The 10368-nt window shown below is 33.4% G+C and overlaps 1 protein-coding gene across 7 annotated transcripts; it reads right to left on the bottom strand.

Moving 5' to 3' along the window:
• Positions 1 to 877: 877 nt before the first annotated feature.
• LOC111301728 (calmodulin-binding protein 60 B-like) lies at positions 878 to 9500 on the bottom strand. Of its 7 annotated transcripts, none has more exons than XM_089744555.1 (9): positions 9346 to 9500; positions 8963 to 9114; positions 8355 to 8430; positions 7866 to 7960; positions 5431 to 5924; positions 5173 to 5333; positions 4892 to 5095; positions 3276 to 3504; positions 878 to 1784 (listed from the first exon to the last, which is right to left on the bottom strand). In XM_089744555.1, the coding sequence occupies exons 2-9, from the start codon at positions 9073 to 9075 to the stop codon at positions 1189 to 1191; spliced, it is 1968 nt and encodes a 655-aa protein (XP_089600681.1). In that variant the 5' UTR covers positions 9076 to 9114; positions 9346 to 9500; the 3' UTR covers positions 878 to 1188. The 7 variants fall into 7 exon arrangements, with proteins under 7 accessions (XP_089600681.1, XP_022753370.2, XP_089600682.1 ...); XM_022897635.2 differs by lacking the exon at positions 7866 to 7960 and adding an exon at positions 7011 to 7069; XM_089744556.1 differs by having other exon boundaries at positions 9266 to 9468.
• Between the last annotated feature and the right edge of the window lie 868 nt (positions 9501 to 10368).

Below are 10368 nucleotides of genomic sequence, written 5' to 3'. Positions count from 1 at the left end.
TTTTATCAAATAGATGACTCAACAAATATACTATGAATTTATTTTTAGAGAGCTTCAAACCCGATCTTCATCGTTCAGAATGTAAAACTCTGAATCATAAACTTGCTGATAAAATTTTCACTCAATCAGACCATAGATTGACTTCCATTCAACCAATCTCTATTTTTTTTTCTCTATTTTTTCTTGATTTTTCTTCTTTCTCTTTTTGGTTTACGATACAACTTTAAAATAGCTCCACTTTCTTTTATTAAGTAGTTAAGCTTTGTGTAAAAAAAAAAATCAAAGTCAATTATATGATGCTAGACCCCATTTTCTTAACACATTTAAATAGTTTATGTTTCATCAATGAGTGAAGACCAAACTCAGGCAACAATTGCTTACAAATTCCAGAACAGTTTGAGAGAAATAATGTCATGCATTAGAAGAATCAGTCAACAAGGGAAAGGAGGGGCCATGAACTTAAAAACAAATTTAACTAGGGCTGTCGATGAATAAGATATGAGAAAAATGGAACATTTTTCATCTTAAAATTTATATTATATTCATTTTTATACCCAACAGATATTTAATCAATATATATAATCCACATATCCATAATTTTAAAATAAAAATAATAGCTAAAATTTAATTTTTTTAATTTGTATTTTGTATATTCTAATAATTTTATATTTTTTTAATAAAAATATATTAATTTTAATTAATTTAAAACAATTATTTATATTATTTAATAAAAATTTTATTTACTAAATATATATAAATATATATTTAAAATATATATACGAATACTATATTATTTATTTCTATCCTCGCATCCAATAAAAATATAAATTCATAACCATTCACATTCTCATAACCACAATTTAATACCTATCAACATCGTAAAAAGTCAAACTTCTCATTTGAGTATGGATATTTATTCCTAAATTTAGCCCGTCAACAGATACTCAAATTATCATACACAAAGCAATGGTAAAGCATATGACTACAGGAAGTCGAAGATACAGTTTACTGTACACGAAACTGTACAAGAAGAGATTCCCATTGTCTACTTAGGGTCTTCAGGAGCTCTGAAACCGATATTTTCATGCGATCAGGACCTCTAATTTTTCCCTGGCATTGATGGAGTTCTCGCAACTTCCAAAACCATGGTCAGAAATGAGATGCTTGCCGCTTAAAAAGACTTGATAGCTATTCTTCCTCTTCTAACTCAACTATTTGTGCCCGCCTCTCAGCGGCTTTCTTCCGGATAAAGAACCCCCATCTCATTGCTGCCTTAATCTTCAGCCAACCAACAACTGCTTTGCCAGGACGCGATCGATCTTCCTCAACAAAGTTTGGCAATGGGGATGGCATGTAATTTGGAAATTCATACCCACCATCTTCTGTCACATTAATAGAAGCATGACCTCCCATGCTGAAGAGACGGAGAAGATGCTGCATATCTGATTCATTCTCAAGCATTTCATGACTTCTGATGCGAATCTCTTCCTCTGAAAATAAGTCCTCAACTCCCTTATCTCTGTTGTTCGTCCAATCATCAAAAGGATTAAGATTTGATGGCTGCATTGACGAACCAATATTTTGGTATCCTACAGCAGATGACTGTGGAGGACCAAGAGCCAGCCCAACAACATTGTTATCATTTCTTGAGCTTTGTGGTTGCTGCGAATTGTTAATCAGTTGGTCATATGGGAGAAATTGTGTGCTGTCAAATTGATTACCAGAACGTGAATTCACATGTTGTGACTGCCCTGAGTATCTGGTCGACTGATTATCATTAAACCCTGAGGTAACCATAAGGAAAAAAAAATTGAAAATGCCAGCCGTTATAGGATGAAACGAAGAAAACGTGGTTCTAAACCTGAAAGTTGTACCAAGATATTAAGATCTCAAACAAAAATCTATGCTATAAAAGGAGGCATTATCCTTAAGGGCAAAATATCAACCAAGTCTTCTACAAGAGATGTATTTAACTCAAAACTGAAAATATAATAAGAGATTTCCAACTATAATCATAGCAACATAGCCGTAATTCATGATGAAACTATTGATTTAGATGACTATTATTGACATTTCCTTATAACATTTTTCAATCTAGGCATCTTGATAGAAAAGGTATCAATTACAATAAGAATGGTATATATTTCTTTGATATGCTTGACAAACAAATTGTATCAGATGCAATCATGCAAAACCCATAATTTCCAATGACCAAGGTATTCACTACCTGATGTTATCCTGATTACAGCAAACACATAGGTCATCTGGATCTCTATAACTAAAAAAAAATTTCACTATAACAACTGCTATCTCGAAGAAAGTCATTTTGAAATTAAAGAATTTCTGAGTTCAACCGGTTTCAATGACACAGATCTTGAAGAATACTGCCTTTTGAACTAAAGATAAGAAAAGAACTTTGCTTCAATTTAAAGCTGTCCCAATATCTATCTGATTTAAAACAATTTAATAAAACCTCCCATTTATGACCTTGGATAATGCCAAGACATAAATCAAGATGCAGTTCCCAAAGACTATGCTGCAAGGAAGAAAATGGGTTCAGGGACTTGTTTTACATTTACTTTTTTTATAAGAAATAATACGTTTTACATTTACTTAATAGCTACTTTCATGCAATTTTGTTACCTTAAAGTCATCTTATTCTGGAAATCTGGAATTTCTGGTTGAATTATACATGGAATAGAATTGGAAATTTGAACCACTGATTTATCCTCTCTCTATGCCTCACTCTTTTCCCTTCTTATCCAAGCTAGCACTACCTTTCTAGAGATCTCCTTGCGGCCAAGGAGGTCAGGTCATGCCATGAAGGTAGCAATTTTTTTGCAGTTTCAGACAAATCCAGATTATGTCCAGGATCATGTTGAATGAATTTTAACACGTCCAATCAACAAAACCGAAAGGTTCAAAAACCGCCAAAGAAATTTACCCACCAAAAAAATAAAAAAGTAGCCAAAGAAAACTATACTACAGTAATGCTAGATAAAACAGGGGTATCGCTTATTTTTAGAATTTTCTTATATTACGTGGTTCCATCTTTTTATTTTTTTAGCTTACTTCATAGCAAGCTTTTATCCTTCATAAAGACCCTTTACTCATACCATGTTAATCTTCTGTCTTGTACCAAGGAAAAGGGGGAGTAAGCAGGCAATAAGCAAAATGATGTTTATGAGCATAACTACAGAAAGATTAAGCTGAGATAAATAACTTAAATGAAAATTCCTTTAAAGTTATATGTTTAAAGTAATCATAATGCTTACCTCCAACATGTGGGCCAGAGTGCACTTGATCAGTAAGTACTGCAACTGGCAGCCGTGGTAACTGCAGTTGATGATCTAAAGCATTAGGGCAGTTTTTTGCATCCATCTGAAGTTCATTTCGGGCACTTGACCTCCTATTTTGCTTGACGTTCAACAGTGACTTGCCATCATACTCAATGACTTGATTCCAATTGTCATAGGCTTTCTTCACCAGCGTATCTACATAGACCTGCAGAAATTTTTGCTTCCATTGTTAAATTAACGAAACTATTTTATTCAATTTGAAAATAAAACTGACAAGCTAGCTCAGAGCTTAAGCTGTTGAAATTGACAAGAAGATACAAACTCAATTAAAGGCCTATCAAAAGGCAAAAAACAAAGCAAACCATATTTGGGAAGAAAATCAAAGGAACTCCATGGTATCTAACAAATTTAAATCTAACATCAAGCAAAGAAGTTCTCAACAACTCCTTTTATCAATTGTAAATTAAAGAAAATTTTCATTCTCAACCATATATAATAAATACTGCAGGAAGTACGGCTTAGTTAAGACACAATTGGTTCGCCCCTAAAACAAATCAACTGCCATTCCCATGCTTTTAGGTTTATAGGCCAGAACCAGAGCAGAAAAGGTCAATATCCAAAACTAAAAGCCAGAAACAAAAAGTTTCAGATTGACCTACTCTTAACGAGTTTAACTCAGAAAGCTACATGGTAACAGCATCAAATCTCAGCTGCTAGGAGAGTTACAAATTGAATGCAACTGTCACATTTTAAAGACAGAATGATGTACTATCCTGCATTCATAAGACAGTAATCATTCCTTCCAGCTACCAATATTTTCTTAATTGTTTTATTTTGCTGAAATGCCACAGAATAATATCAATTGATGTGAACAAATCTGCAGTACATTAACAGGGAGAGGAAAGTTGAAATTAATTCATTGGTTACTCAGCCTATGATGCAGCTAAATAAACCAACACAGAATAGCCTAACCAAGTCTCTTTCAGCAAGATTTGTCATTTTATATTAGATTAATGCACATCAGGACCAGATGTGCACACTCCCTCAGATGCATAAATTATTATGAGCATATCCTAATCTATCAAGCCAAGAAAGAATCCACAGTATCAGAGCTTTCCATCTTCTTTCTTTCTTTTTGGTTGATTGAGTTTTTAAGCCGTAGGCTGGCCTCCCTTGCATCCAGCCTTCTAGATACCCTCTACTCCCACAAGAAGGCAAATCCAGTTGGTAAACCAGATAAAAGTAAAACGCAATAGCTCTAAACAAAACAGCTAATTATTATATTATACAACATAAAAAGGGAAAATATCATTATTCTAGCACATAATACAAAGTTAAATTGATAAAAATAAAACATACTAGCTCTAAACAAAGCACCTAATCATTATATTATATAACCTAAAAGGGAAAGATCATTATTCCAGCACACAATACAAAGTTAAATTGTAGAGAACACAATCCTATAACCAACATGTTTAAAAATTAATTACGTATCCACTAAATATATTTAAATAGTTTCAGATAGAATGTGCTAAAATATAAGAAAATTATTGCCAAAAAAAAAATACTACTGTAGGCCTAGGTAAACCTACCTTCTGACTATCAGATAGAGAATCAGCAGGTAAATACTGTTCCCCAGAAATAAGGCCATTCAACTCATAGATGTTATTGAAGACAACACCAACGTTTCTTGAATCATCAGTATAGTAAACATGAAACTTCCCACTCAGCACACAAGTCTTTGCATGATCTAATAGAGCTTCCCACATCTTATTTGACATGCCACTTCCAAGAATCTATAAACATAAATAGAAATATCAGAAGGAAAATACAAAGAAAAGCATTTTGATTTCAAAACCAAATCCAAACTCACTGTCCGTAACTTCGGTTGATCCCTGACCACAAGCCGCAAGAAGTCTTCAACTGTGAATATTCCTTCAGAGCTAAGCCTCTTGTGGAATGACCCATCTTTCCCAATCTTTTCCAATCGCCATACTTCATCATTTAATGCAGGTGGATAGTGCTTCTTATACACTGTCAAGCAACTCAATTCAAAAAAAAAAAAAAAAAAAGGCAAAATCCAAGAAATCCACAAATGAAAAACTAGATATAGTATAAAGTATGAACTCACATTCCCCTCTGTGATCCTTGACAGTAAAAGCCTCCGTCTTTGCTTCCCGTACACATATACCCTCACAATATCCGGAAGCGACCTTCAAGCCAAGCCTGAATTTCCTGCTTCTTATCCAACTTGAATTGTCAGTGAAAGTGAGATCTCCTAGCGTCCCTACCCCCTCTTTGAGGGTCACTTGCAAGTCACCACTCAGCAGTGGTCTTTTTCCTTCACGCTCTTTTACAACATGGCTCTCAAATTCTTCTTGTGTCCAACCTTCATCATTCTCATCGTTAAAATCGCCTTCAAGCACAACAACATCTAGCTTTACAGAGGCCTCAGGTCCAGTTGTTACAACATGTCCAGTGTTAGCATCAATTAGAACTATATGGATGGCAGCACCCTGCTCCCCTTCTACCTTTCCACCTGTGAAAAGAGGAAGAGATAACCTGGACCTGAAGTGGAGCTGTAAGCTCCGTCCATCTGGACCTTCAATTCGTTTTGGAGAAGACCTGAAAACCAAAAGTATTAAGAGATTCTATCCACATCACAAAAGCAAAAGGCACTGCATACGAAAAAAGGGAAAGAAAAATGTAGGGAGACACTGAGAGAACAGGAATCTTAATGCCGAAGAAAAGGTGATTCTTGTAAAGACTCAACAACATCAAAAAACAATAAACTAAACCTAATTCCACTAGGTTTCTTGTAAAAGGATCAAGATAAAATATTTAATTTGAAGAAAGTCGTATACCAATCAACCAACCAAAAACATAATAAAAGTTATCATCAAACCAAGCTTATTGTTTGGGTTTCATCTGTTTCATTAATAATGCTCAAGTATATCCAAAGGCAAGGAATTAATTAACCAATGCAATCCTACAAAGAAGGGAGAAGAAAAGAATCAAAGCTAAGAGCATTACAAAACTCTCTTAGAATCTCATCACAGCCATTCAATTCTCATGCACAATGTTGTTAAACATTGGCTACTTAATGAGTCAAGATCAAACACAAAACTCTTAGAATTAAGAGAAACCATTGTCGTACTTCATAGTTCATAAATATTCAGCAAAACACCTATGATTCAACAAGCAATTGCTAAAGCAATTTGTAGTAACAAAAGACAATTGTTTTTAATGTCAAAACGTGTAATTCAATATCTTATATGATGTTCTCACATCATCATGCACAATCCTACATACATACAGGAATTTCCCACAATAACTAAAATTAACTAAAACCAAGCAATTAAGAAATGAAAATGAAAACCTCCAGCTACTGCAAGATACACCATCTGATAAGAAAACAACCTGTTTGAGTCACATTAAGGTGTGATGCTTTTCTCAAATCTCGAACTTCCCTAATTGATTCCACATTGTTAAGCATTGCAATTCCAATTGACAATAGGTGGGGAAGCACATGCTAAATATAAGGCTACCACATAGTTCCAAACCAAAATCATAGGGGTATTTAACACCACTTAACATGCATCATATTCCATGCCTCATAATTGTAAACAAGAAGTTTTTTTAAAAATTAAGACATTAGAATATAGCAAAATTGACTTTACAACCATAAATGATCAAACATAAATATTTTACCCTCCATTAAGTCTAGGAGGGCCTAATTTTGCCAAAGCTCTTTCAACCTCTTCACTTACCTGCAAAGCATCAAGTGCAGACATAAGAAGGAAACATGAGGAAAAGAACACAATCCAAAGGGGAAATAACAGAATAGACAATAGATGTTCTTAGAATTGCACTAAAATTGTTGTTCTAAATTGGGCTCTTAAATGCAATACAAAAGGCTCATTTTAGACTTATCTAACAAAATTTCTGCACAAATAGTGAACATCTATGTTACATGGATGCAGGGCAGGCCAGTGTCTACACCTCAGATACCTTTGTCATGCGTATTTAAGATAGGTAAATCCTAGAAAAACATCATCTTACTCAAACGATGGGCACCTGAGCATGAACAAGTGATCAATTAGGGAAAAAAAAAAGAGAGACAAAGAAGAAAGTCAAATCTTAAATATTTTTATATCAATTAACTTTATTACGAGGGTCTGAGAGAGAGGAAGAATGGGTAACATCGCAAAAGGCGAGTCATTCTTAAAGACAGTGATAAATGTAACGCCGGATCATCTAAAAGTTCCATTCATGACTCAATCTCAAATAAACATTTGTTAATCTAGGATTAATTGAAAAAATATATGCAAGAATTATACAATTTCTGATAGCAGTAATAAACATCAGAAAACAGGTGACCAATCACACCAATATCTGATTGTGCGACCAACCTTTAAACCTAACAAGATAACAGTGAGGTGAACATTGGAATACTCCAAAAACAAAATTAAGGAAAACCTAATATGGTGTGTAGGTTTTGTGAGAAAACCAGCATTCTTCATTCAAATCACTCAAATGTAAAGGATTTAATCCAAGAAGGAAAACCTGATATGGTGTGCAGGTTTTATGAGAAAACAGCATTCTTCATTCAAATCACTCAAATGTAAAGGATTTAATCCAGTCCCATAAGAAACTGAAACCTTGAAAACAAGAGAGAATTTGAAGAGAAATAAATGATAAATTGTGAAACGGATATCATGTGTGTGTGTTTCTCTGTGTAAATAAAAAAGGCAATTGCACATAAAAGCACAATAGATGAATGTTCATGTGTAGGCATATATAGGCATGCATATATGGCACAATTCAGTTGTAAAACTCCAGTCAGCAGAAGAACAATGTTTGTCAAGAAGATCGTCATACAATTTAAAGCAGTGACTTTAATCTTAGATTTAACACAACTGTAACTAACCCTATATCAAAAGAAAAAGAAATAGAAGATGCACTAAACATATGTAGACTAGCAGTTTCCAGAAATCCCCCACAACATAAAGAATTGATTGCAAAGAAAGAAAAACAGTAGGAAATAGGTCTTACAACTCTACGAAGAATGGGTTCCAAAGATGAGCAGAGTTTCTGCAGGCTGTCCAACTTAAGAGCTTCTACAATAACACTGCATAACATATACATGTAATTTTTGAGAAAACCACTAGGCCCATAACAGAGAGAAGATCCCATCAATTCTTAACCCTGATATTAAGGTTTTAAAATCCCCAAGTGCATCACACAATCAAATGACAAAAAGTCAAAAACCTTATCCAGTTATTTTTTTTTTTTGTTTTTCCAAATTGCTCTGATTGGTTGATGCATATTCTACTTACCTTTTGCTTCCTAAAAACTTACAGCAAGATCATAATGACTAAAAATGAACAAATAATAACATAATAGTTCTACATAAAAGCAAAGTTACACATTTTGTTGTAAAAAGATCTTAATTTGTAATTATTCAAAAAATTATTTTCTTTTATATTCAAGGGCAACTTTTTGCTTTTTCTTTTATGAAAAAAAAAAAAAAAAAAAAAAACAACAACAACTAGGATTCACACATAACTTCTCAAAATATGCTAGAAAACCATGCAAGCAAACAAACAAACAAAGTACTATTTACACAACAAAAGGGGGGGGGGGGAGGGAGAAGAAAATACCTAGCTAAAGCGGGGCGTTTTCGCTCGGGCTGCTGCTCCTCATCTCCTTCCAAACTCCTCTTCCCTCTAGCCATACTATTAGTCCTCTCCATATACCTAGTTTGCCTCTGCATTCTCGGAGTACCAAATTCAAAACCCTAATTTTCCCGGATCTGCACAGTCACAACAAAATCAACACTCTGAAAAATCACTGACTCAAATCAAAAGTTTCAAATTCAAATTACTCAAAGCCCAAATCTCCCTTTTAAACACCAAAAATAAACTAAAGTAAAAAAATCAAAATCAGCAAAATCAGGTTCTTACTAAACAGTTACTCTCAATTTTAACCGAAAGATGATAAATAGATATGAAAGGAAAAAAGTGAGAAATTGAAGAAAAAAAACCTGAGAAAAAGAGGAAATTTTAAAGAGGAAATTTTGGGTGTGTTTGGGAAAAGAGAAAATCTTTCAAAGCAATGATTACTATTGAAGCAACATAAAATCTGCGTTTGGTTTTTGGACATTTTAATACTCCATTTTTGTGTTTTATGGTCTAATCTGGCGACTTTCTTAGCTGTGAAAAGAGCTTCGAGGAATAATCCCGTACGGCATGATTCAGGGCAATATGATGGTCCTTTGGTGTAGTCAACGAATGAAGTTTGTTGGTGATGACTTTGGATGGAGTTTTGTGGTGGATTTGGGGTATGGTGAAAGCGACTCGGGTGGACTCTGATCCAGCGGATAATTATTAGCAGAAATGTGCTTTTTTTAATCTCAGTTAACGTAGGGGATTTGGGTGAGTCCTGCGATTAAATCGTGACCGTACGTCGGCACTTACACGTCATTTCAGACGTATATGTGTTTTTTTTAGCTGACGTCGATGATTTTGGTGTCACTGCTAATTCGTCCAAATTAATTATAGATTAAGACTTAATTAAATTATTAATTTTAATAATTAACAAGAAAAAAAAACGGAACAAAAATACCGTAGATGTGAACATTTATGTATTGTTTGTTAAATGTAAAAAATATGTCAAATATAAAACTTATTCTATCAAATTTGTTTAATACACCAAATATGAAATATATTTTTAATTTTTTAAAATTCATATATAATTTTATTAAAATTTTTTAATACATTTTTTATATAAAATTGAATAAAAAATAGAATGTCAGAGAAAAAGATGAAAACTAAAACAAACAAAAAACATCAAAAGAGATGCTATGGCTTCATTATATGTTCTTATAGTTCTTTTCATTCATCTCCCATTTATTGTAATTTTGATCAACCTACTTCATTTATAATCAACAAACAATGCTATTAACCTATCACTCAAACTTACTCCTCATAAATTTTTTTTTATGGATAGAAAATATAAATTGAATCATTTTTTTTTTTGCTGTGTAAACTTCTCAATCATGTTGATA

Source organism: Durio zibethinus, chromosome 15, assembly GCF_047325235.1.
Source record: "Durio zibethinus cultivar Kanyao isolate XHJ-2024 chromosome 15, ASM4732523v1, whole genome shotgun sequence".
Lineage (NCBI taxonomy): Eukaryota > Viridiplantae > Streptophyta > Magnoliopsida > Malvales > Malvaceae > Durio > Durio zibethinus.
Note: the sequence above shows the minus strand (reverse complement) of the source record. Positions and strands in the feature narration are given on the sequence as shown.

Excerpts from the sequence above, each read along its gene's own strand:
- LOC111301728 (XM_089744555.1), bottom strand. The coding sequence starts at position 9,075 with ATGCAGAGGCAAACTAGGTATATGGAGAGGACTAATAGTATGGCTAGA. Across the intron at positions 8,431-8,962 it reads AAACGCCCCGCTTTAGCTAG|TGTTATTGTAGAAGCTCTTA; the intron begins GTATTTTCTTCT and ends TATGTTATGCAG. Across the intron at positions 5,925-7,865 it reads AAACCTGCACACCATATCAG|GTCTTCTCCAAAACGAATTG; the intron begins GTTTTCCTTCTT and ends TTTGGTTTTCAG.